Raw genomic sequence first — 25,189 nt, forward strand, 5'->3', positions numbered from 1 at the left:
TTTCAGATTTTTCTATTCTTCTACTTTCCCTTCCTACTCTGATCTATACATGTGAATTGATATGACCAAGTTTGCTGTCACCAAATAACTGTCATTATACTTGAGAAGACTAGAAAAATGTGCTTTTCTGTGGTAAAAAAATCCCACCAAAATAAAAACAAAACCAGAAAACCCTCTTTCATTTTTAAAGGTCATCCCTGCATGTCTGAGATTAGAAGCGCAGGGAGCAGGATGTGGATGTACAGAGCTGCCTGCCTTCCACCTCTGGAGCTGCCAGTCTGTCCCCTTCTGCCAGGGCAAATCTTCTCTGCTAAGAGCACATCTGCTCCCCAGGCTGGCTGTTCAATCGACAATGATGTCTCGTTTCAAGTGTGACAGCACCGACCTGCTCGATCTCCATTCAGCTGCAGGTGGGGGCAGCGGAAGAGAAAGGGAGGGAGGGAGAGGGAGGACACTGCAACCTACGTGAATAATTGATAGTGCAAGGAAAGGAGAGCAGCTGGGTTCCCTGTCTCCATCTGCTCACCAGCTGGGGATGAGAGATCCTTGCTCAGGTAGGGGATGAACAGCTTAGCTGCTTTTATTCTCATCTTGCTTGCAATGCCAATTAAAAATATTTTGCATCTAGGAGGAATGGGAGCAAAGATAGGTGGGGGAGGGTTGATCCAGATCTTCTCTGCTGCTTGTGTGGCGTTGTGTAATGCATAGAGTTTGGGGCAGTTTCAGCCTCATCAGGGAAAGTGTGTATGCTTTTTAAAAGACATTGTGCTATTCTGCATTGTGTAGAGAGGCAGTTACAGAGAGAGAAAGGGAGAGTGGAGGTGGGGACAGTGGATGTCTGTGTAGGAAATGAAACAAACTAAAGGGATGGAGGGGTATGAGAGAGGGTCTGCCCAGACTCAAAGGAATCCCACCCTGATTATGTCAGTCATGGACATAAAATGAGGAGTCCAAGTGCGCTGCGGGAGGTGCTGTCTGTGCACACCCGGTGCTATATTTAGAAGCTCTGTGCATAGATCTGTGGAAACAGCTGATGTGAGAACATGTGTGTTTCTGTCTGTGGATGCAGCTTTGAGTTTATGTAATATTGAAGTAAAACTTTAAAAAATACAGGTTTTGCCCTGAAGAGTTTACCCTTGAAGGATATACTGCTGTGTTTATGTGGTACTGCGCAGCTTCCGTGAGCTGCTGATGTTCTTACAATGACTCAATTAAGAGAATTGCAGGGACCAGTTTCTGTGTTACAGCTAATACAGGCTTCTCCTATGTGAGCAAGATAAAATGCTAATGAAATGAAACACGTTGAAAAAATCTGCTAACAAAAACTGGGAAAATACATAGCAAAAGCTATGGATACCAATTACTGTAATACATATATTAATATGCCTACAAGGATACCTGAAAGAACAAAAAACTTATATGCCAATCCCTAAACCACGCCATAACTATAAAATGCATAATGATCCATGCAAGTATGGACAGATATAGGGATTAAAATCTGAGACTGTAAGTACACTGGATTAGTCATATAAGAACACAAGTATTAATAGGAGCTGAATCTACTTACTACAACAGAAGGCTTATAATAGGTAATATTTTTGCATCAGCAGGGTAAATAGTAATAATTGTTACCTTGATTGTAAGTTGAGGAAGAGAAAGTGGTCCTGTGATTTGCTTACATGTGATTTATTCATATTGCTATTGCTAAAGGAAGTTAATTAGAACAGTAATTAGGGTATTTAATAATTGTTTACTGTTTTGCTTATGCATGTTGAGGGCTTTGTACACAACTGGAATTGCACTGAAGGTTAGGTAAAGCTGTGAGGCAGCTAAATGAAAGCTGAGCTCAGTGTGGTTTTGTATGTGAACAAAGTTGGCTCTTGTCTGTAGTGGCAAGCTGCCGAAGAACAAGAATGGCAGAAAGACCTGAGCCTCTCTGTATGCTTTGCTTTCACCATGACCAGGCTTGATAGTGCTGCTGATAATGACCCTGAGATGGGGGAGGGCAATAGTTACTGCTGGCAGCTTCTCTAACAGCAAAAAATAATGTCTCTTCCTCCTTCCTAGATGCAGCAGAAATGGCAATCTTGGCTTTTTGCCTTGGTCCAGTCACATCTCTACTCAGAGATTCAGGTGAATGAGTAAGACCTGCTTGTGCAGAGAGCAGCTGCTCTGTTCAGTGCCCTGGGTCCATTTAGGAAGCTTTTGAGTAGGAGCAAGGATGTATGAATTGGCCCATGCTCCAGCATCAGATCTCCTGGGGAATTACAAGAGGTAGACAAAAGGAAATTGAGTCATCTTGGCTCCATGCAAGTTACTAAAAACGGCAAGTGGACCCTTTAGTTGTCCATTCAAAGTCATCACCTATCTTGATTCCTTACTCCTTACAGTCTCTTTGCCCACCCACAGATCCTTGAAGACCCCGTAATAATTTCTATCCAGGTCTTTTGAGTAGAATCTATAGGAAGCATTAGGATGAAAATAGTGCATTCATCCCCAAAACTTTGAAATTACTCCTTGCTCTCTGCATTTTTCTTTTTCCCCCCATCTCTATCTGCCAGCTCATATTTTCTGTCTGGTCTGTCTGCATACTGTTTGTGCTCTTCCTTTACATTTTTTCCTAGCTCTCTGGCAAATTCTGTCTCTTGTTCTGCGTTTCCTTATGTCTCCTTCATTAGTCAGAAAAAACCCATTGTGAGGTTGACATTTGGCGTAAGGTTGTAGCTGCTGTTTTTATAGGTCTTGATGTAAAGAGAATACATGACATCATCCTGTGGAATGAAACTGAGAAGCACAGGAAAAAAATATGTGTCCAGAAGAACTCTGTGTTCTCATTTAAACACAGGTATATTTATATTCTTTCTATAGCAGACCATGTTCTCATGCTCATTTTTTTTTTATCAGGAATGACAATCTGTTGATGAGTGAATCTGTTGATGAGTCAATGGAAATACATGCGGTTAAGGCATTAGCGACCCCTGAAAAATTGAGCTTCCCTAGTTTACACATTGCATCAATGAGCTATTTCATAAGGGGTGCAGAGACAAAGCTCTGCTGTACTTGATGTATGTCAGGTCCAAATGACACTGATTTGGATTTAGTGAATTTAGTATCTTCCTAGCCTTCCCTTTAAAAGAATGGGATTTGTGGAGAACTGCTTTGATGCTCACTTTCCTCACTGGCTACTGAGAGCCTGAAGACGTGATCTTGTTCTACAGCAGAGTTGAATAAGTGAAACCCCTCTGTTGTCCCTGTCTAACGCTGTGCTTGTGTTACCTTCCCGGACAACTTGGAGAGCAGCGTCCCCGGCTCGGCTGTCCAGCAGCTGCTCCCGCACGCTGTGCTCCATCCACGGGCTCCCACACCGGGGGGCTCCAGGGGGAACAGCCACAGCGGAGGAGGGACAGAAGCCATCACCCCATCACCCCATCCCCCCTTGTCTCCTCGTCCTCCATCCCTCCTCCTCCTCCTCCTCCTCCTCCCCTCCGTGCTCTCCGGGGCCGCTGCCCGCCGGGCCCGGGCCCGGCCGTGCGGGTCCCTTCCCTTTCCATGCAGTGAATCCCGGCCCGAGAGGAAGAGGAGGGGTGGGGGCGGGAGCCGCGGCTTCGCAGGGGGCCGGCAGGGAGCCGTGCCCTTCTTCATGGCGAGGCCGGGGCAGAGCGAGCTCCCGAGGAGGGAAGCCGGGAGCTGACGCGGCGGAGCAGTCCAGCATGTTTTCCCGGGAGCACGGCGTCCCTGCCGGAGCCAGCGCAGGGTAGGTACCGGTACCGGCAGCGGGGCCGGTGCCGGCGGCAGCGGGGCTTGGGGCCCTGCCTTTCCCGGGCAGGGCAGCGGCTGCCGGCGTTAGGCTCGCAGCGCTGGAGCAGCAGGAAGAGCCCTCGCGGGTTGGCTGGAAGGGCGGAGAACCGGGGAGGGGAAGGGCGACGGCCGTGCCCAGCCCGGCGGGTCCGGCTCTGGCTGTGGGCCCGGCCCTCGCTCCCTCCCTCGCTCGGTCCGTCCCGGCCCCGCTCCGGCCGCGGGAGGCGGGCCGTGGGGCGGCCGCGGGTGCCCCTGTCCCTGGAAGGAAAGAGGGAGGCTCGGCAGGCTTTCTCCTGCCGTCCTCGGAGGGTGGGACCTCTCCTATTGGGACTTCTCAGGAGGTGGGAGTGCGGGTTGGATGGCAAGATTAATTTCCCCCTGGGGTTCTCCTTTCTCCTGCCCCGCAAGGAGAGCTGGCGGGGTTCTCCGGGCCCTCCCGGTGCCCTGCCCGCCGCTTTGTGGGTGCACGAAGTCCTGAGCACGGGCTGCCCACGAGTGGGAGCCGTGGCCTCCACGGGAGCTGCCCAGCAGCCAGAGGGGAGCGCGGGTGGGAGAGACGCTCCTTACTGGAAGTCAGAGTCTCTGGGCAGAAAGTTTGTGACCAGCTGAGAACAAACTACCTCTCATCTGTAGTGATAGCTTCCTTTTTCTAGCTTCAGTAATTCCTTCTCTTGAGCTCTAGGAATCCATGTGTAAGCAAATTTCAAAGATGTACAGGTGTTCTGAGAGTAGGGCCATTCATGTCATGTTTTCAGCTGTCTCCACCGAATAGCTAACAGTTGTATGTGGTAAAGCAAATGCCTCCCTCCAAGGCAGAAACAAGGGAGTGAAACAGCAGAAGCTGTTGTTCAAGAGAAGTGGCTGCCCAGTTTTCCTTATGAGCATTTCAGGCCTGTTCTTCTCTCACATTACCTTTAGTTCTTCCAAATTGCCTGTCCCTTCTAGTGAGGGATTTAAAAAACATATTGGTGTCTCCCTGCAAGAAACTCTTATCAGGTTGGGACACCAGTTGTTATACTGACTGTTGTTCCATAGATAGCTGCAAATCATGCTGTGGTGTTTCTCCTAGTGGAAGGCTTCCAGATTAGCATAAGTATTTACAACAGCTATACACCTGCTTCCCTGTGAACTTTCAGGAAAACAGTTATCTGAGGATTTGGGGCACTTACCTTTTAGAGTGCATCAAATCCCCATTTGCTCTGGAATACTTATGAAAGGGTGTATGAAATTCTGTCCAATTTGTGTTTTTCTTAGAGCAAATACTTGCATTGACTTGGTTATTGAACTGGCTCAGCTACAGCTGATAGCAATGATCTTGAAAACTGGGTAGAGAGATCCTATGACTGAAATAGCAGAGGATGCTGCAAGACAGGAATCCAAGGCATGAGCAGAGCTGTAGTGGCTTAGAGAGCTTCAAAGGTTCTTGTTCCATTTCAGATTTCACAGTGGAATTTATCAGTGGATCAGCACTACCTACATTTAGTTTGATTGTTTGAAATTAATGCACTGGTTACAGTCACTAGCGAAATCCTGGGTTAGCCTTCAGCATTTTCTAGGCCTTATGCTTCCCCTTATTGTCATTTCCTAGGAATAAAGCTTCGGCAAGTGTACATTTGCACATAAATATTCCTTTCCCAATCTTCAGAATTGCTTTGCTTTTTCAGAAGGATGATGTTCTTCTTTTCTGTGGTCAAAGAGTTTGAAGTTCCAATTTAAAAAGAAGTATGTTCCCTTTTTATAATACAGTCTAGTGCTTTTCATTCCAGAAGTTCAAAGTTCCAGAAATTGAATGTGGACTTTAAAGAGATAATTATAATAGCCCCAAATTTTTGTGATATTTTATAAAAGATAATGTAAAATCCAATGCATTCTCTTGGGTTTCCAAAGGCCCATGGAGTATTCCTAATTTAGGATAATTACAGAATTGTGAACATCTCTGAATCTACAGTAAGACTGGTGATTTTGGCATCTACTGGACTCATTTGGGTGATAGAACTGTGCTAGAATTCAGTGGTAAAGAATGGTTTCTGCCCAAAGTTTTCCAGTCACTCCAGAGTGTTGAGATGAATTTATGGTGAGAGAACAGGGGCAGGATTAGCCACATTGACCATGTAGGAGCTGCCAGATTTCCATGATGCAGGTGTGTATTTAACTCCTCTGAATGATTCAGCATTCACCTCAGTGGCATGCCTAAGCAAACACTAGTATTCTTCGAGGTTCCAGGACATCCAGTTGCACAAAAGGTTCTATTGTTACACTTCTTTCTGAAAATGAGAATGTATCAAATTAAACTTGTGCCTTTTTAAGGTTTACTGAACAGAAACTTCAGATTTTTGAGACAGGGAAAATGTTTCATGTACTGCCTTGGACATAAATTTTGCTCATCCCAAATGTTCTTCAAGTAAATGAATAAGATGATAAATAAAGCATGTATTAGTATAGTATTAATATTAATTTAAAATACATTTGCCATCAAACTATTTCAATATTTATTTGAGGTTGTCAAGACTAACTCCTACGTCTTCCCTCCCAGACATGTTATGGCATTAATTTCTAGATGCATTATACAGATTTCTCTCATTTGAATTTCAGGAGAAAATTGTGGGATGTGCTATTTTGTGTAGATGAGCCTATATGCAAGTTACATTATACCACTGAGCCACTAAAATGAATTGTCAATTCTCAGAGAACTGGTGAGCATTAGGATTCTTGGAGCTCGTGACAGAGTAGTTTCAAGATTACAGAAATATATGAGAGGGAACATAGCCATTGCTTTCAAAGCAAGGATCTGCATGGCCACTCTCTCTTGGCATGGAAGCAGCAGCAGTCATGCATCTAATAGCTACAGGACAGCAATTCTTTATTGCCTTTTAGGATTATTATTTGCCTTGTAGGACTGAGTGCACCCTCAGCATGTTTGTAGATGACATAGAGATGAGGGGTGTGGTTGACACAACAGAAGAAGGGACCATCCAGGAGACCTGGACAAGCTTGACAAGTGGTGGTCCTGTGAGAATCTTGTGAAGTTCAACAAGTCCAAGCGCAATGTACTGCAGCTGGTTTGGGGCAATCCCAGACGTGGGCACAGACTGGGAGATGAGCTCATTGAGAGCAGCCCTGGGGAGAAGAACTTGGGGGTTCTGGTAGAGGAAAAGCTGGACATGAGCCTGCAGTGTCCACGTACAGCCCAGAAAGCCAAACATACCCTGGGCTGCATCACAAGAGGAGTGGCCAGCAGGTTGAGAGAGGTGATTTTCCCTCTCTGCTCTTGTGAGACTGCATGTGGAATACTGCATCCAGCCTGGGGTCCCCAGCACAAGAGAGATGTGAACCTGATAGAGTAGGTCTAGAGGAGGCCACAGAGATGTTCTGAGGGCTGGGTCTCCTCTCCTACAAATACAGGCTGAGACAGCTGAGGTTGTTCAGCATAGAGAAAAACATCTAGTACTTAGAAGGGACTTATTAGAAAGGGAGAGTGATTTTTTACAGGTCAGGTAGTAACAGGATGATGGGGAACAGTTTTAAAGTACAAGAGAAGAGATTTATATTACATGTTAGGAAGAAGTTCTTTACTCAGAGGATAGCGAGGCACTGGAACAGGTTGCCCAGAGAAGCTGTGGGTAGTCCACCCCTGGAAGTGTTCAAGGCCAGGTTGGATGGGGCCCTGAGCAATTTGGTGAAGTAGGTGACATCTGGCTGAGGGGTTGGGACTAGATGATCTTTAAGGTCACTTCCAGCCCAAACCCTTCTGTGATTCTGTGACCACCTAACAATCATATTCATGATTTCATTACAAAGTGGGTGAGTCCTGTCTCCTGTAAACTTGTGCTTAGTTCCCAGCCCTACCTATGTGGCCTTCACCATGACTTAACCCCAGTTCTGACTGCTAGTAAAAACTGTGAGGGGTGTGGAATGTTTAGATAGTAACAGTGGAGAGGTGCAGCTGGCAGTGAGACTCTAGTGCTGTGGACAATGCTAAATATGTCTTCTAAACTACAGTGTAGTGTTTGTGTTGCTTTTTATTTTCTCTTCTATGAAATCAAATAAAGTCCTGCTGCTGTTTGTACACACTGCTGCTCCAGCAGGGACCATAGTAATAATATATTTTCCATAGCAGATGTGCAGAGAAAAGCTCACCTAATCTCCATGCTGGCTGTACCAGCAGTGGTAACACAAAACTGTGCCTGTATCTCTGCAGGGTGTTATCGGTTCTGTTCTAGTGCCATCTCTGTTATGCTCCTGTCTTTGAGATTAATACCCAGGCTATGGCAGCTGGGGCTGTCCTTTTGGTGCTGATTTCAGTGGAAGTTCAGGACTACTTTCATCCTTTTTGATACGGTTCTGTTTTGAGATCTGATTCTCAAAGCTTCTCACAAGACATGTCTTAATTCTGTTCCAAATCCATGATGGAAGAGGAGCTTGGCAAAGAAAAATTATTCAGCACTTCCATGACAGTTGTGAAGAAAATATTGCATGTGAGCAGAGACAGAGCAGTCAGAAGCCAGAAAATTTTTGCTGTTACATCCAGAATGTTTGAAAGTGGCAAGTGGTAAGTTCAACAACTTCAGGGATTCTCAAAGGTAATGACAGCTTCCTTATAGGCAAGAAATGGCCTGAGGAGAAGAATAGTATGCAGAGGGCAAAGGAGGCACTGCAGGCAAGCGCTGACATCTTGAATTCTCTTCAGAGTTAATTTTTTTTTTTCTCTTCTGCCTCTATCTGTTGCAGGAGGTCTGAGGAGGCGGTGCAGGTTTTTAGTGATGTTATAGACTCTCCCACTGAAGGCTTTCCATGTGTCCTCACTCCTGCTGTCCCCAACAAGGTAAAAGCAGTCCATGTTTGGCTCAGGGCTGGTGTATGCTTCGAGTTATATATGCAGAAGAATTGTCTGAAATCAAGTTTGTGTGCATGTATGTCTTACAGCTATAGTTGTTTCCTTCTGTGAGAATCCTAAACTTGCTAATGTGACCAGCTCTTATGCCATTCTATCTCAAGTCAATCTGAGCCATTGAAAGAGAGAAATTCCTGATACCTGACTGACCAGGTTTCAGGTCAAGCTTTTGCAACACAAGAAGACAATTTGGCCAGTTGTTTTGTGCATGCTACCAATTAAGGAAGAACCATTCCATCATGTCTTCAGCAAACAAGTAGTTTCTTTGCCAAGATATGGAAGCATCTGTTGGCTCCTTCAATATCTGGGTTACCACAGAAGATAATGTTAGCTTCTGCAAATGTCAAATTATTTTTCTCTGTTGTCTTTTCCTTTTCACAGACTGTGGACTTGTTTGAGATGATTGAAAAAATGCAGGTAAGGAGAAGTAATTCTGTCAATTTTTGAGATCTCTTAATTTTTTGTAGCAAACAAATAATCAGCTACTATTTGTCCTATTGCTTACCTCATAATGTCATTTATTGTGGGATCACAAAATGTTTAGGTCTTCTATGCTCAATCTCTTATTCTTCAATGGGATTTCAAGAGCATTTTTCTGTGTTCATTTTTCCAGTCAGCGTGATGGAAGCAATAGACACAGGTTATTATAATTCTGTCTGTTCTTTGCAGAAATGTGATTCTGAGAGAAAATCAAAGTTGCAATAAGTTGTCTCTGGCATCTTCTTCAGGCAACTCTGTTCTGCTGGGTAGCAGATATAATGACAGGTGATTCATTGGATGTTAACCTAACTGCATTTAGCAAGGTCAGACAGTTTAATAAATAACTACTGTAGGTCCTGTCTTTAACTTGTGAAAGAAAGAAGGACTCTGGCTTAATTCTTACACAGAAATACATGCATTTAGCTGCATATATTATGTTATAAACTTTAAACAGGGCAGAGTTGAAGTTTTTCCCCTTTCACCATATCAAATAAAGAAAATGTAATATATGTGTTAAATATCTAACAATGAAGTCTTCAGATTTTTCAGACTGTGTATTATCAGAGCATCCTTGCAGGTTACCAGTATTTTCTCTGAGTGGTGCATCTTCTTTAAAGTGATGTAGTTAACCTTGGCATAACATAACACATAGCAAGGCACGTAACTTCTGCCTTTTATTATGTGCTGGAATTAAACTTATCAAAACCATTTAACTTATTTTGTGGAATTTGGGTGATCAAATTATGAATATGGGGAAACTGACAGAATTTAGTGAGACTACAAAGGTGAGGAGGTGGAAGGTAGCAGGAAAATGCTGAGTTTAGCATTGTGAGGCTGAAGTACTTTTTGGCATACTGGAGAGGAGTGTTGGAGAGAGGGGCTGAAGGTGTGTCTGCCATGTATTCATGTGCAGACAGACATAGACATTGCAACCACTGTGCTGACAGCCAAACTATGTTTGGGATGTGTTCTCAGTGCTTTAGAGTAGCAAGCTCTGTAAGCGTGCCAGGCTCATTTAACTGCAGGAAAGTAAGCTTGAGCAAGCAGTGCTGCTTTAGTTCATGCACATGTTCAGAGGTTGTGACAGTCCTTCCCAGGCCTTTTGAAAATAGATAAGGAAGAGTCATTACCAGGTGTCCTTCAGTGGAAGACTGGTGCTTAAGACTGTCAGTGTTTCTCAGCTCACAGTTTACCATATGGAAAGTTTGACTGGATTTGCACCTCTTTAGTTAGAGAGATATCAGGGAGCTGATGGGAATTTCCAAGGCATGCAGACTGCCTAATTTTGCATCTATGGTGTTTTCTTAGCTGCTCATTATCAAGACTTTATAGCATTTTTTATTTCTATTTAAGCTTGTTTTGTCACCTAACATGAACTAGGAGAATCAATAACCGCTGTTTAACAGATTTTTTTTGAAAGTTAAGTGTTTTCCAAGAGAAAAAAAAAAAAATTTCTCTAATACTTTTTATATTTGTTTAGATTTTTACTATTTTTTTATTCTCTTGTTTGTTTTTGCTTTCCCTTTCCTTCCATTTGACTGTGACTATCCTTTAGATTTGTTGAGTCATTCTTGAAAATGAAATCTGAGATTTTTGTTAGCAATCAAAGTGAGTGAAAACTAAAGCAGGAGACTTGAACATTACTTCTGTGAAATAACAACAAAAAAGCCTCAGGATAAAATTGATTATTGAGTACTTTAACAATTGGATTGGAATACAATTGTTGGACTGAAAATTAGGATAGCCATTTCACATTCTGTGTGATAAATTAACAGGTAAAGTTGTACTCCCTCTTTACATTGAAACAAATCCCAAGATTTGGGAAAGAAGTTTACCTTATTTTTTTTCTTTCTCATTTTCTTTTTGTTTTTCTCTTCAATTTTATTAATAATTTCTTGGAAATAAGTGGGCTACTGGCCACTTCTTTCTCTGCTTACAGATCTAGTGAAGTCACAGTATATACTCTGTTAAGGACACTTAATAATATGTTGTTCCTAGATTGCTTTGCAGTGCAGGCAATTTTAAAAAACAAAGAAATTTTGTTTCATCCAATAAGCTCAGATATTTCAGGTCTTCATATGTTTCAATAGCCAGTCCCTCTTCACTTCACTGCTTGTGTTCACTCCCTCTGTTCTGCATTCTTACAATTTCTGCATATTCAGTTTTATTTTCTCACAAGTACTTTCATGGTTTTTTTCCCTGTGTCCTGTTTGGTATCCAAGTTGTCTGTTTTGAACTAGTCCCCTCAAGGCACTGCTCTTTCCCCATAGAATATGTGTATTATCATAGCATTGTTATGCCATGTTGGACCCTGACTCTGGGTCTGGTCACCTTTTTCTCTGTCATTCATTCTTTCATCCTGCTCAGGCCAGGTGTTTCCCCTGTTCAAGACCTTGGGAATATGAGATTCCCAGTCTGATATGAGATTTCCAGCTTCCAGTAAGCTATCTGGGGGAACTGGCAGTGCTGCAAGCCAAACCAGATCAAACCAGAAGGATGTCTCAAGGGGTGGCTGAGACTGCTGCAGTTTATTCCTCTCCCTTTTGAGGAATGACAGTGATCATCAAGCAGTTGTTCTGCCCATGCTTTGACACTTCAACAGCTTAACGCTGGTTACCCTTTAAAATAAAGCTTTAGACTGTACAGCCCAGGGTTGCATTATTCTGACCTTAAGCTTCACTCTAGAGGAGAGGTTGGTAGATTTAAACTTGTCTTCTGCTTCCAGGCTACCAGGAGTTTCCTTAACAGTGCAGAGTCATGGAATGTGCTGGTACATTCCTTTGCTCTCTGTAGGGGCTCTGACACGGAGCTCCTTTACAGCAGCCCAGAAAGTTTTCCCTCAGGCTTGCTGAGATACTGGTCTTCTACCAGGACCTCCTTTGAAACTGGAAAATTCTTGCAGTTATCAGATCTGCCAAAAATGCCAAGGAAGGAGAGAGAAATATTAGAAGATTGCAGTTTCCCAATCTCCATTTCTGTCCTAGTACTTCCCACAGTTTGATGCAGAAGTCTGTGGCTGCTTTGTACCTATGTGTCCATCCTGCATCAGTCCTGTTTTGACAGTACACAGGACTTTCTGGTAGTGACAGGACTTTCTGTCTCTTTTCCAAATCCCCGGATTTCACAACTTGGTCTTCCTTGTGAGTCCCAACTCAGTAGGTTAATGACTGAAACTGGAGACCATATCAACAAAACACTTTTTAGTGCTTACATTCCACAAACTCAACTTTTTCAGCTTTACAACTTCCCTAAATGCAAAATGGTTACTAACTACTTCTGCAAAAGATGAAGATCACTTGTCAACCTCCGTTCCATCTTAATTTCACAACTCACCACATCCTGGTAATTGGTTACTCATTTTGTTGATGCTGTGAACTGACATCACAATTCAAAACTTATGAAGTTTTCCTATGAAGAATGTTTTCAGGCTGATATTTGTTTAGTCTCCATTGCTGAAAATACACAAGGAAAACAATTTCTTTGGGTAGGGTGTGTAACTGTCTTGAAGCTCAGCTTTTGTAGTTTGATCTTGTATCACCCTGTAGATAACATGTGAAGCTTCTTTTTTCTAGTAGAGCTAAGGAAAGTAATTTGTTTTTTTGTTATCTGCTAATTGTTCCTTGCTCGCTTTACTGTGTTTTGGTATTTAACCAATTAAAATTAGTTGTTACTGCTACTTTTTGTGATTGAATTTAACTTCAGACTTCTGAAAAATGACCTCATGCATCTGCTAGTAGTCTCCCTTAACCTGGAGTGTGGCCATAATGTTTTACTTATGATGTATTTTAAAGGTGTTAAGCATTTGTTATGCACTCAAGGTCTGGCTCCTCATGATTTCATGAAGGTTAAGGTTTTTTTATGGCTCCTTCTTAGGTTCTTTTAATAAACTTTTTCATTTTCCTAAAATCTTGTTTTTATGTGAAGTAGATGTTTTGGGGTTTTTTCTTTCCTTTTTTTCCTTTTGTTGCTCCTGCAAAGAGCATTCTAATTATTTTTAATCCTCAGTAGTAAGGATGCTGTTGCTCAGTGTTAATGGTAGTATGCTAGCAGTTTTTGTACCCTGTACAACTGGAGTATTGTCCAAAGCTCTTGTTCCTGAGCCTCCTAAGTCTCCATTGTAGAGCTCCTTTGAGATTTACCTATTTCTACCAGAATCTAGTTGACAAACTAGTTCACTGTAGAATATGTGCATAGGCAAGGCTGTTACAAATCCAATCCTGCTTATTTTCACAACAAAGTCAAGAGCTGCTTATCCTGTCCAGAATCCCTGATTAGCATGCCAGTCACTGATGGCATATAAAAATGTAGTCTCAGCACCATCTTCCAGCATGAGAGTTACAAGATTTAGGTGACAGTAGTTGAATACTCATGTAAGAGAATGTTTTAAATCCTGGTGCTCACCTTCTATCTGATGATGAAAATTCTGCTTCTTACTCTTCTGTCTGAAATGCCCACTTGGAGTATGGCCTGTTGACCCACATAGCTGCTGGTCTGGGCCTCTGCTCAGTCTGTTGGGGCTCTCCTCACTAAAATTGTCCTATTCTCTTGTGCTTCTGCTGCAGAGGTGGGGTGGAAGTGAGCTACTTTGCCGTGGTGAGGAGTCAGAGGATGGAATAACCTTAAGGAGGAGATTCAAGTCCTAATGCCAGCTTCTGATTGAAGAGGAAACTAGGCAGCCAGTCGCCTTTTGCCCTGTTATTTCAACCCACCTCATAGTCATTTCATTTTTTCTTTTTATTGCTTAGGATAGGAAGGAAGGTAGCTAGAAGAGATTAGTGAATCAAGTAAGAGAATCAGTTTGGGAGGTTGTTTTTAATATCTGCCAGTTGTCTGCTTTTTAAGAGGTATAAACTCGAGAGTAGCTTTTCAGTTTTCATGCCAGATTAGGGAACTGGCCATGTTCTAGCTGTACTTTTCCTTTTATTTGAATCTTCAAAAGTTTCTTAAAGTGGAAGATTTTATAGAGGGACAAAATATGCATATTGAGGCTATGGAGAAGAACACAGAGGGTAAGTGAAACAGACATGCTGAAATACAGGATTCACTGTCTGTGACTTTATGTTTCCAGGGGAGTCGTCTGGATGAACAGAGATGTTCCCTTCCAGCTCCTCTCAAGGTGAGGCCAAGTTGTTGCCTCCTAAATTGCTGAGAATGGCAGATAATTACTGACCTGCCTTGCAGTGTACTTTCATACTGGAATGAACAGGGAGTCTGCAAACATCCCAAAAACACTTACGAGCTTGCCTTTTTTCTTTTCTTTTTTTTTTTTTCCTAGTTGCTGCAGAAGGGGGTAAAACTATGTAGCTGAAATAGAATTAACTTTTCCCTTTCTCTAATTTAAGTGGCTCCAGTAAGAGTTTATTGTTATTAAAAGTGTTAGTTTTGACTAAGTAATTTCTTAAATTTATTCAATTTAAGAGCTGTAATAATATTTATGAAACCACGTAGTATTTATTTTAGTAGTCTGCTTGATGACTCATGGAGATGCTACTAGAAAGTTGCTCTGTTTTGCCAATATTAAGCCAGTAAGAAAAGATTCCTATCTTTAAATCCTCAAGTTGAGGATTAAACTCCACTTCTTCAGTCTCAGCTCAGGCCTACTAACCTTAAAATCAAACCTGACCTTGACTTTTATCTTGGGATGACCTATAAAAAAGCCACATCAAGAACTGACACAGCTTTATTCTGACAGAGATAGTCAGTGCTCTTTGTGGTGATGGAGGAGGCATCCAGCTGGCATAAACTGGCTCAGATATTGCTTCTGTTCTCTGAGTCACACCTCGGCATTGCTCGATGCATACCACAGAGCAGCCATGGAGATGACACAGCCTCAATCTCACTGTAAATAACAGCACTTTTTCTCCCATTCCTACTGTCATCCCTGTCAGCAGGACAGCAGCTGTCTAACACTCTGCAGAAGGAAAAGAGAGAGGCTGCCTCTCCTAAACACATCAAGTTTGCCTATAGTTTGGCTACTTCCTCATTTTGCATGCCTACATTCCCTGTAATTTGGAGGAGAGTGGGTAGAATCTGACTCTGAAGTTTATTGTTCTCAGAGTTCTTTTTTTTTAATGCTGAGACCTTGGAAGTGGAGTCTAACCTTAAGTCCTGAAGTAAAACTCTAAGGATGACCTAGGGAAGAACAGAAGCTGAGGATGCAGCTTGCACAGTCATGAGAGCATAATCCTTTAAAAGATGTCACATTTTTGCTAATGGCCTCTTCTGATTTCAGACAGAAGAGGAGTATATTCCTTATCCCAGCATCCATGAGGTGAGTTAGTACTGCTCTCTCCTCTCTGTATGTCCTTGGACTTCATTGGTTTTTCAGCTTATTAGCATTCCAGCTTACAGACCTGTCAGCTTTAATGCTTTCTGTCCTGCTGAATAGGTATTACAGAAAGGGTGGCCATATCCTCTCATTATCCTACCCCAGTTTGGGGGCTACTGGATTGAAGGGACCAGCCACAACCTCTCCAGCTTGAGTCCAACTCTGTCTGATGTCCCGTTTTCCTGGAGTGGTAAAGTGAAACTGGAAAGTGACCCTACAGCCAAGCTGTACCGCAAACATTTTCTGGGAAAGGTAAGGGTGACCTTCACAGCCTTCTTTGCCCACCCAGCACAAGGCTGAAATGTCTCTCAGGCTTTGTCTGGTGGGCTTAAAAATGTCTGCACCGCTGCTGCATTTCAGTTCCTTATGATGCCTTGAACTGATGTAAATGAGGTACATACTAAGATATGGTCTGTAGTCTTTTCAATTGGTTGTGTTCCCTTGTGAAATGTGCATCATCCTGTGCATTAATAGAAATGTGCACCATCCTGTGCATGGGAAGTGCTTTTATTTATTTAAGAAGGTCTTTTGAGTCTCCTATACACGTACCAACCTTGGGATAAAAAGTGGACAAAATTGTAATAGTACTGGAAGTGGAAATGGCATTATTTTTAGAGGGGACTTCAGCACTGGCAGTGCAAGCTCCTCAGCAGGAAGCAGAACATTCCATTTCCCTCAGTGTTTGGTCATTACAGAATGTATATGTTGAAACTGGGCCATGTGTTTTATAGCTGTTGATTTAAGTAAGTTTGGTGCTAAATGTTCCATGAATTTAAAAATTCCAGTTTGAGCATAGGGAAACAGAGCTAGGCCTCATAAAGTGAATGTTTGCTGGCCAGCCATGAAGGTCCATCTGGGTGGGCCTGTTTAGGGAATTGGCTTATTACCAGACTGAATCTCAGGATGATATTAGCCATAAAGAATTAGTGAGAAAAACCCAGGATCTTTTCTGAGATTTGGTTCATGGCATAAGGAGATAAGAAGGCTTGACAAGTACACTCACACTGCATCTTATTCAGTGATCTCCCTTAGCGACTACTGAACAAGTTCAAAAACAGGAATAGGTGGTGCTTTGCACAGTGCTGGGGACCTGTGCTGGAGTAGTTATGCTTGTCAGAGTGATCTTCTGTAGTGAATCTTGTTCCACAGCACTGGAGAATTATATTAATATGATTTATAAATAATTAGGGAAAAAAAATAAGCCTTCCTGGAGGCTTCCCCTCAAGACTAACAGATTTGCTGTGCAATCTGTTAATGGACATTTATCCTGCAACCTTCTGGAAGCTTTCAGTATGCCAGCTGTAATTATTTTTCTGTCATGGTAAATTTAGGGTTGTGCTTGAAGGCTTCCAGAGCCAGAGAGGACGAGAGGCAAATTTGGATACGATTTTTTCAGTCCAATTGTTGGATTCACTGCTGACCTGATATCGCAAAACAGTTGAGGTTGGAAGGGACCTCTGGGGCTCATCTTGTCCGTACTCCTGCTCATGCCATCATTGTTCCTTCCAAGTGAGATCCAGGACTTCCTCTATTGTGGAGCTTTGCATTTGCAAAGTGCCAACCATTAGTTCCTCAGTACTACAGAAAAGCTTTCTCCTATATTCTTCCTTTTCTGGTGTCTGGTGTTTTATTCTTTGCCTTAACTGACATGAATGTGTGTCCATGTTCAGTTAAACATGCAAGTTTTTGAGCAAGCCAGTGCCAGAAAAGAACAAGGTGAACAGGACTCTTGTGTCACAGAAAGCTTCAGCCATGGCTAGAAAACTTTCCCCACGGTTTAAAGACTTAGTTAAGGAGAGAGCTCAGAGCTTTTCCACTCACTAGAAGAGTATTTCTTCAGTGCAAAGTTAGCAGTGATTTTGATGCTGTGTTGGATCTTTTTCTTGTTGGTAACATGGGAAAGTTATTTCAGCAATGTCAGGAAAGGTCTCTTTCATGCTTTGAATAACAGCAAACAGTTCTTAGCTGAAGAGTCTGAAAGCATCATATGGTGGGAGAGACATAGCCAGTGGTTTAGGGAATATCCTTTAAGCAAGACAGGAGATCAAAGTATTGTGTGGTACTACCCTTAATGTGCATGTCTGTGTTGTGTATGTGTGTATGGAGATTGCTCAAACTCAAAGAATTCTGTGATACTTTTTACAGAACATCTTACAGCAGACCCTATAAAACAACCACCAAAAAAAGTGCAGGAACATTTAAGCCATAGCTGAGTTCCTTTTCCTTGCCTCATGATCTGTATTTTATATGACAATTACACATTAAGATTTATTTAGCCTTTAGGAAGAAGGCCATAAAACCTTATGTCTTATACTGTGGGAATTATTCATGTCTGTGTTGTTTTTCAAGGCTGTAATGAAAAGTAGCCTGAAGCTGGGAGGTATCTAATAAAGGTATACATTGTAACTGCCAGTCAAATAAAGTTAGGGTCCAGTTTCTCAAGCACTTGAAGCTCTCGTTGCTGATGGAGAAGTTTTCTTGCTATGCATTCATATGTGATCATGTATTTCTCCTTCATGCTGTCCTTTCTTCATGCTGGTTAAAGTTGCTGCAGATGGCAGATGTCTTTGTAGCTTTATAATTTCTTAGGCAAACTGTCAGCATTCCTTGTGTTTTCTGCTAGTCGTTTCCCTTGGCCCATGGAAGATACTAAATTGTTTTTAGAGAGATCTATTTGAAATCCAGAACTACCTTTCAGATTATATTAAATGTTACAGAAACTGCTTCTTTGGCTGAACAAATTTGTACTTAATACATAGGTCATCTCAGCTCCAGGGTATCTTGTAATCACTGACTTGCAATCTTCAGTATCAAATGCAAAGCCTTTTGATGGTTCATCTCTAACTTCAGGACAGCTAACAATAAAGGCTGCTGTCCACTGAAGGAATATGAGTCTGATGTATGTTCCTATGTGTTTTTACAGAGAAAGAAAATAATAAGGAATAAATTATAGGTTTATGCATACATATGATTGCTCAGATCTCAGTTTAAACCTCAGGGTTATGTAGCCAGAGTGGCTTTTACAAAAATTCAGTTGTTTTAAGATCTCCACTAATTCTGTTGTCTAGTCCCCTATAAGGATTGCACCCATTTGTGTAGCTCTGCCTAGCTATGTCAGTTGCAGCAGAGCTGATAGCCCAGTCTCCATAGCAGTTGAGATCCCCCTGTATTGGATCTGCTGGGGTCTGGCTTAGATGTCTCATCTCTGGGCTTTGGATATCAGTGTTACTTTTAGCCACAGCTAACCTCAGGCTTTGGCTCCTCTTCCTTGCTTTGCCTTCTAGTTCTGATTTTTGTTGGCATTATGCCATCTTTTTCCTTAACAGCCTGTTTTGGCCATCCAGCTTGGCATTTGACTTCTTTAGTTTAAGGACTTTGATTCTAGACTTCCAACAGATCATGGAACAATGCTTTGCTCCTTGAATCTGTCTCTTCCTCAGCTACTCTGTCTTTCTGCCCTTGGTCACAGTGGCTTACTGCATCTGATTCTTATTCACATCCCACAAATCCATTAGTATCCTGAAACTCATGGTCAGGAGGAATTAACTGTCCTTTGCGGCTTCCTTTGATTTCAGCTTTTTTTCCCATGTACTGTAATCAGTCAGTGTGACAGATCACACTGGTCTTCTGTGATTTGAACACTGCAGCAAGAGGCCATATTATTCTGTTTGCCTCTTGGCTGCTCTTAGACCTTACCTTTTTCAGACTCCCTTGTTTGATCAGCCATGGAACCTTTTGCCCAGTATCCGGGCAGTTCTGTGTGGGAATCCAGGGCTTCCCTCTGTCTGCCCTGGAGGGCCTGGGACCCTGGCAGGGGGTCAGAAACCCCCCTGTACAGAGCCCTGAGAGGCACTGTCTCTGATTTCTGTCCATGGAAAAGAGTTTTCAATCTTACAGGATGAATTACAAGCTCTGAGTGTTTGATATGAGTAATAATTAAGTGTGGCATGGGTGCAAAAGTAAAATTTTAGGTTTCTAGATTAGGGGTTCAGAGGGGACAAGATGGAGGAAATTGGGTGTGTCTTGTCCTTTTCTCCTTCTTCATGCCCTCCATGTTTCACTGTGGTGTTGGCATTTTTCTATTGGTTTAGGCTGGGGACACACTGTTCAACGTAGATGACAGATATTGGCACATTATTGTAAATATAGCACACGTAGTTTCTGGTATATAATGTTTGTAACATCCCACTGAGGACAGAGCCCCACACGCTGCCCTGCAGGACAGACCTGCGGCAGGGCAGCAGAACATGTTAGAGATAAGCAAGAATAAACAACCTTGAAAACAGCACAGATGAATTATGGCTTCTTCTTTGGCAACGGGGCAGAAAGACAGAGACTTTCTACAATCTCGGGATCATCAATATCTCAGATTCCGACAGTTCTGGGTGTTGGGTGTTTTCTGTCTCAAAGAGGAGGTGAGGATAATGACATCTTTAATACTTTAAAAAGTTAGACAGCTACATCTTCACATTTTGGTTTAGGGTAGTGACTGTAGTCTTATTTCTATTTTTTGTTTCAAAGAGAGGATTGGTTTATGTTTGTTAGGTTCAAGTTGGCTGTGTCCACACAGATATCGGAGTATTTCACTAGATATATTTTTATTTCTGACAGTGAGTCAGAACTATGATTTATACAAAAGATTTAGACAGCAAAAGACAATCTTACCAGTGTTTTGAGAGAGGCTGCAATTAATCAGAGCCAGAGCAGACCTTCTAGGCATATATATATTCTATATATTCTAGGCAAAAGACTGAGGGAGGAACTGACAGACTAGCAATAATTTTTTATCAAATTACACTTTACTCCCACTGAATTCTTCATTAAATCATTGTACCTGGAGTATTCCTTTCACAGAACATATTCCAAGCCGTGCAAGTTTTCACTGTATAACTGAATACAACTTGCTGTCCCACTTCTGTGTCATACATGAGGATGCTTTTCCACTAGGATGATGGGAGTGATCAAGACATTTCTGCACAATTTCACCTTAATAGTATTTTCCTTGTGCTGAAGATTTCCATACACATCCTGTGTCAAAAGGCTTTAACCTTATGAGGTTAGAGATTATATAGCAATAGATATGATATAGCAATACAAAATATACATTGCTATACCTAGGTCACTGGAACATGGGTTTATACCCAGGAGAAATGTATGGCCACAGCCACTTACATAGAGAGACTGTGAAAATGTTTGCAGTATCTTTCATTGTTTGACTGCATGACTGTTCCAGGCACACTCCATTAAAGTTGGACGGTGTTAGTGGCATTGCTGAGAACAGTCTTCTTCTGCAAAACCTCTTTGCTAACTGACTGTATCCTGACATGTGAGCACTCTCGGAGTTCAGTCATTTACCATAACCCTGCTGTTGCTCTTTAGTTAGAAAATTCCCACAACCACATCCAGTTGAATGTCTGGAGGACACTGCTTAGTCAAGCAGAACCTGAATGGATACAGGGAAAGTCCGTGAAAGATAGAATTTTATTTACAAGAAACTCAGTTTCTTCAAAACGTGTTGCTGAATGTTCCAATACTATTCCTTCTCGAGAGCCCTTGTGATGTTGGACAGGTGAGGAGGAACTGAACTGACTGGATCCACTTTGACTGATATGCTCAGACACTGATGATCAAGCGGGCTGGAAGACAACATACACACATCTGGAAGCATGCTCCTCCTAGTTAAATTCAAAATTAGCTAATCTTGAGTGACAGGTTGTATGCAAAAAAAACAACTTGGAAAGCTTCTCCAGGAAGCATGTTGGAGATAATGCATTTTGGTTTCCTGTTTGCAGGAGCACCAGAACTTTTACTCCAGTGACATGTCCTTGGGCTACCTAGTACTTTCTGTGAAGTATGAACAGATCGAGAAACAGGAAAATCTACGCCTGTTGCTGAGGTAACAGTGCCTGTTATTGAAGTGTATGCTACTGTGCTGTGTCCCTAGTCTTACCTTGTGCTCCCTGTGCATAGATGTGGGTGTGAATTTCATATCTTTCTTCTGGAGAGAAAAGAAACTGCAAAAAACACTTTGAGGCTTTTTCTCTTGCCTCTGCTCTTGAGTTGCTCTGAGCAGTTTCCTTAAAGAAATTGGTGTGGTGCTTACAGGTGCATCTTCATAGTACCTGTGTGGAAAACACCTGTTCTTCCCTCAAATAGAAAGTTTTTCTGATTATTCTGTCTATTTAGAGACGTGTGAGTACTCTCTAGGAGATTATGGATTCCCTAATGAAGGACAGCCTAGCCCAGGCTTTGTACTTGACACCAAGGCTCCCTTGAAGGTGTTCTAGAACATTCCCTAGATTCCCAGGGCAGTCTATGAAGCCATAATCCTTAGAGAGGGTTACAAAGAGAGACATTATGTTATGAAGAGGGAGCTGCTGGATGAACTACAAGAAGAACAGAGAAGGATCTTGTGTAACTGAGAGGCCACTGCAGAGAAACTTTTTACCACACTATGGGCTGGGTGCACTCCCAGTAGACAATGCTACTGGAACCAAGTGATGTACAGTTGCCACTGACAAGGATTTGTCCAGGACTGAGGAGAAAAAAATGATTGCATAGGAATTAGCTACAAGAAAATCACTGGTGAGTTTCTTCCACTGTTTCCAGAGAATGCTTCAGACTGCCAGCAATAATCTGGGAATAAAGAGAGAGTCTGTTTGTGAGCTGTGCCTGGGAATGTTTATCTTCCTATGTGGAAGAGACCAGGGAAGAACAAAAGGGTAGTTATTCCTCTATTAAGATATTTTATTGTATGCAGTACTTTTTTCCTCAATAGCTTGTTTATAGTGGTTTGAAGAAGCTTTTGACAGCCCAATATTTCTTCTTCCTTAGAAAGATATCTCTCCTTAAGTACACATACAAAGAAGAAGGCAGCTTTCCTCTGTCTTCCTCTGGCAGCTTTCTGGAACAGTGCTACACCAGTTTCTACCTCCTTTACTTTGCATGGATCTGCTTTCGTAGGCTGTTTCTAGCAGACCTTTTAACACTCTTTCAAGCTCTCACTGATCATGGGAAACCCTTATTATTCTGTGTCCATGAATTATATTTTGACATTTAGATTTCTGTGAAAGAAAATGGTGTGGGAGGGAAGCAAAATACTTCTTCAAGGCAGACAAGAGTGCAAAGGAGCAAAGACACCAGGGGCTTGTGTTTTGTTTCCTCTGCTCACTACAACGTGATGGGCAGTGAAGAGTGACAATACCTTGCTTTTCCAGTGATTCTATGCACCATAGTTGAAATTAACCCTCTGGAATTAACTGCTTTAACAATAGGAATGGCTACTCTTTCTTTAAAGATCCAGTGTTGCTTGTGTCTCCCTTCAGCCATCAGTCTCTAATACCTTTTTTGTTCTATGTCAGGACTCGTACTGGCACCAAACATGATCTAATTCCCATTTCCTGTCTGAATGAGTTTCCCAATGCTGTTCAGATGGCAAAGGTGAGATTCATGCTTGCCTATTTGTCTTAAGGACTCATTCTTCAAGCTATTTTCACCTCTATCCTCTCATTTCCCTCTTTTTCTACTATTCACCAGTAGAACTGTTACATTGTTCCCTTTTACCCTTCCATTTGCCTTCTTTTCTTTCTCTTCTAATCTTACCATAGAATTTTTGCCTGAAGGGGCTCCTGTCAGATAATTATATACAGTGCCTATGCTGTCATGCCTGCAACAAGCCAGGGCACATGATAATCACACTTCTATTTCCCTGTCTCTCTCACTCAACAGCTACTGTGTGAGGATGTGAATGTTGAACGCTTCTTTCCTGTCCTGTATCCCAAGGTACAGTATTCTGATATGTCTGTATATCACTTTTCCATCAAGGTCTGGCTAATGACATCCAGTTGACAATTTCTGTTTTCATTACCTCAGGCCTCACAGCTTATTGTTGCCTTTGATGAACATGTCATAAGCAATAACTTCAAATTTGGGGTCATCTACCAAAAACCTGGACAGGTAAGACCCATCAGATCCCATGGTACTTGGGGCAAATGAAAAGAGTCAATTTTCTTAGCTTAAAGGGTGTAATAGCAAGGTCTGCACTGTCCAGAAGCAGTGGCTTGGAGGCAGCAGTGTTTGTGCAGTGCCATGGTTCCCTTGGCATGCCTCTTCCACCCACAATTTCTCTGGCAGTTTAGGCTTTGTGGATCTCTGAACCCTAACTCTAACCCTCATGGCAGCCTGGGGCTGAGGCACAGGGCCCCAGCACCATAGGGGGCTCAGATCAGAAAAGTATTCAAGCAGAGGTGTTTGTTGGTTGAACTGTCTATAGAAATTACTGCCTGCTCTTTGTACTCCTTGTGCTTCTTACTAGTTCTGCTTTCCTTCTATAGACAACTGAAGAAGAAGTCTTCAGTAACACAGTAGAGAGTCAGGGTTTCCTGGAGTTCTTGGATTTCCTTGGTGACAAGATTCAGCTGCAAGATTTCCGTGGGTGCGTACACAGGGCAGATTAACTTAGGGAAAACCATGTGTTCAGAGGCTGTGACTCTGTTACAGCTCAGCTTCCAGAGAAGTCCTGCATCTTCTGAATCCCAGTGCAGGTGAAAAAGCCCTGGATGCTTTTGTCAGCCATTGTGTCTGGGAACTAGTTGGAGCTTAGGTCTCTGCTGGTATTTTGATTTAAAGGTCTCCTGGTATCTCAATCTGACACGCAGCATCAGCAAAGAATAATTTTACTTGGCAGTGCAAATACTAGTTCGTTTCATAGTGGTATGGGGCAGTATTATTTCAGGCTCTTTCCGTGAGGCATCCCATCCCTTCTGTAGTTCTAACGTATGGAATGTGTTTCTCAGAAGAATACCAAAGAAGGTAGCTACTTTGAGGATCCCTGCTTTAAATTCATAGCTTTTAACAAGCTGGGATGTTCACCAGCACAAACATAGTGCAGCTTCAGTCATTGCATTGGATGGGGAAGACTTGGTGCCTCACTATCACTGATTTCCTAAAAATTACCTTTGACAGTCCTGATGTAGTACTGTTGCTGATACTGTCTGTCTTCTCTCTGTTCTCTCGTTCTTCTACTGCCTGACCTGTGGTGTGGTGTGGATTTGCTCAGGTTCCGGGGAGGTTTGGATGTTACCAGAGGTCAAACAGGCACCGAGTCAGTCTATACAAATTTCCGGGGGAAGGAGATCATGTTTCACGTGTCCACAAAGCTGCCCTTCACAGAGGGAGATTCCCAGCAGGTATCAGGAGGGGGAGTAAGGATTACAACAGCGTGTCTGAGAGAGGAGGGGCATTTGAAGAAGGACTGCATAGAGGGGACAATAGTTGACTGTATAATGTTGGGAATTATGGCTGGAGTAATGGCAAAAGTAGTGATGAGGGGTTTGGTGAACAGATGGGTGTGAGGTGTTAGGCAGACTGGTGTTTGAGGTCCCATCATACTGTTCTGCTCTTTTTCACCTGCCTTCTCTCTTCATTATTTCTTTCCTCTCCAGCTTCAGCGGAAGCGTCACATTGGGAATGATATTGTAGCCATCATTTTCCAGGATGAAAGCACACCTTTTGTCCCTGATATGATTGCTTCTAATTTCCTACATGCTTATGTGGTAGTTCAGCTCACTCATAGCACCACTGGGGACACTCTCTACAAGGTAAGAATCAATAGATTAACCTGTACTGATTTTGATCCTTGACATGGAAATAGGTTCTTGGGCCTTTGGGAGAGGTACAGGTTCAGCCAGATG

At 42.5% G+C, this 25,189-nt stretch overlaps 1 protein-coding gene across 20 annotated transcripts in view; it reads left to right on the forward strand.

The window, feature by feature from the left end:
* The first annotated feature begins 212 nt into the window (after positions 1-212).
* The window catches only part of LOC100230753 (rap1 GTPase-activating protein 1), a 48,996-nt gene continuing 24,019 nt past the window's right edge, over positions 213-25,189 (forward strand). For 4 of the 20 annotated variants that reach the window (XM_002195401.7, XM_072926013.1, XM_072926025.1 and 1 more), the window contains exons 1-13: positions 420-554; positions 8,527-8,620; positions 9,071-9,106; positions 14,238-14,285; positions 15,402-15,440; positions 15,558-15,749; positions 21,290-21,393; positions 22,859-22,937; positions 23,226-23,279; positions 23,370-23,453; positions 23,831-23,931; positions 24,556-24,685; positions 24,941-25,096. In XM_002195401.7, coding sequence (XP_002195437.5) covers positions 9,089-9,106; positions 14,238-14,285; positions 15,402-15,440; positions 15,558-15,749; positions 21,290-21,393; positions 22,859-22,937; positions 23,226-23,279; positions 23,370-23,453; positions 23,831-23,931; positions 24,556-24,685; positions 24,941-25,096 — 1,005 coding nt within the window. In that variant the 5' untranslated portion in view covers positions 420-554; positions 8,527-8,620; positions 9,071-9,088. The other 16 variants (XM_030267646.4, XM_032747206.3, XM_032747209.3 and 13 more) reach the window with 9 other exon arrangements.

Source organism: Taeniopygia guttata, chromosome 1 (genome assembly GCF_048771995.1).
Source record: "Taeniopygia guttata chromosome 1, bTaeGut7.mat, whole genome shotgun sequence".
NCBI lineage: Eukaryota > Metazoa > Chordata > Aves > Passeriformes > Estrildidae > Taeniopygia > Taeniopygia guttata.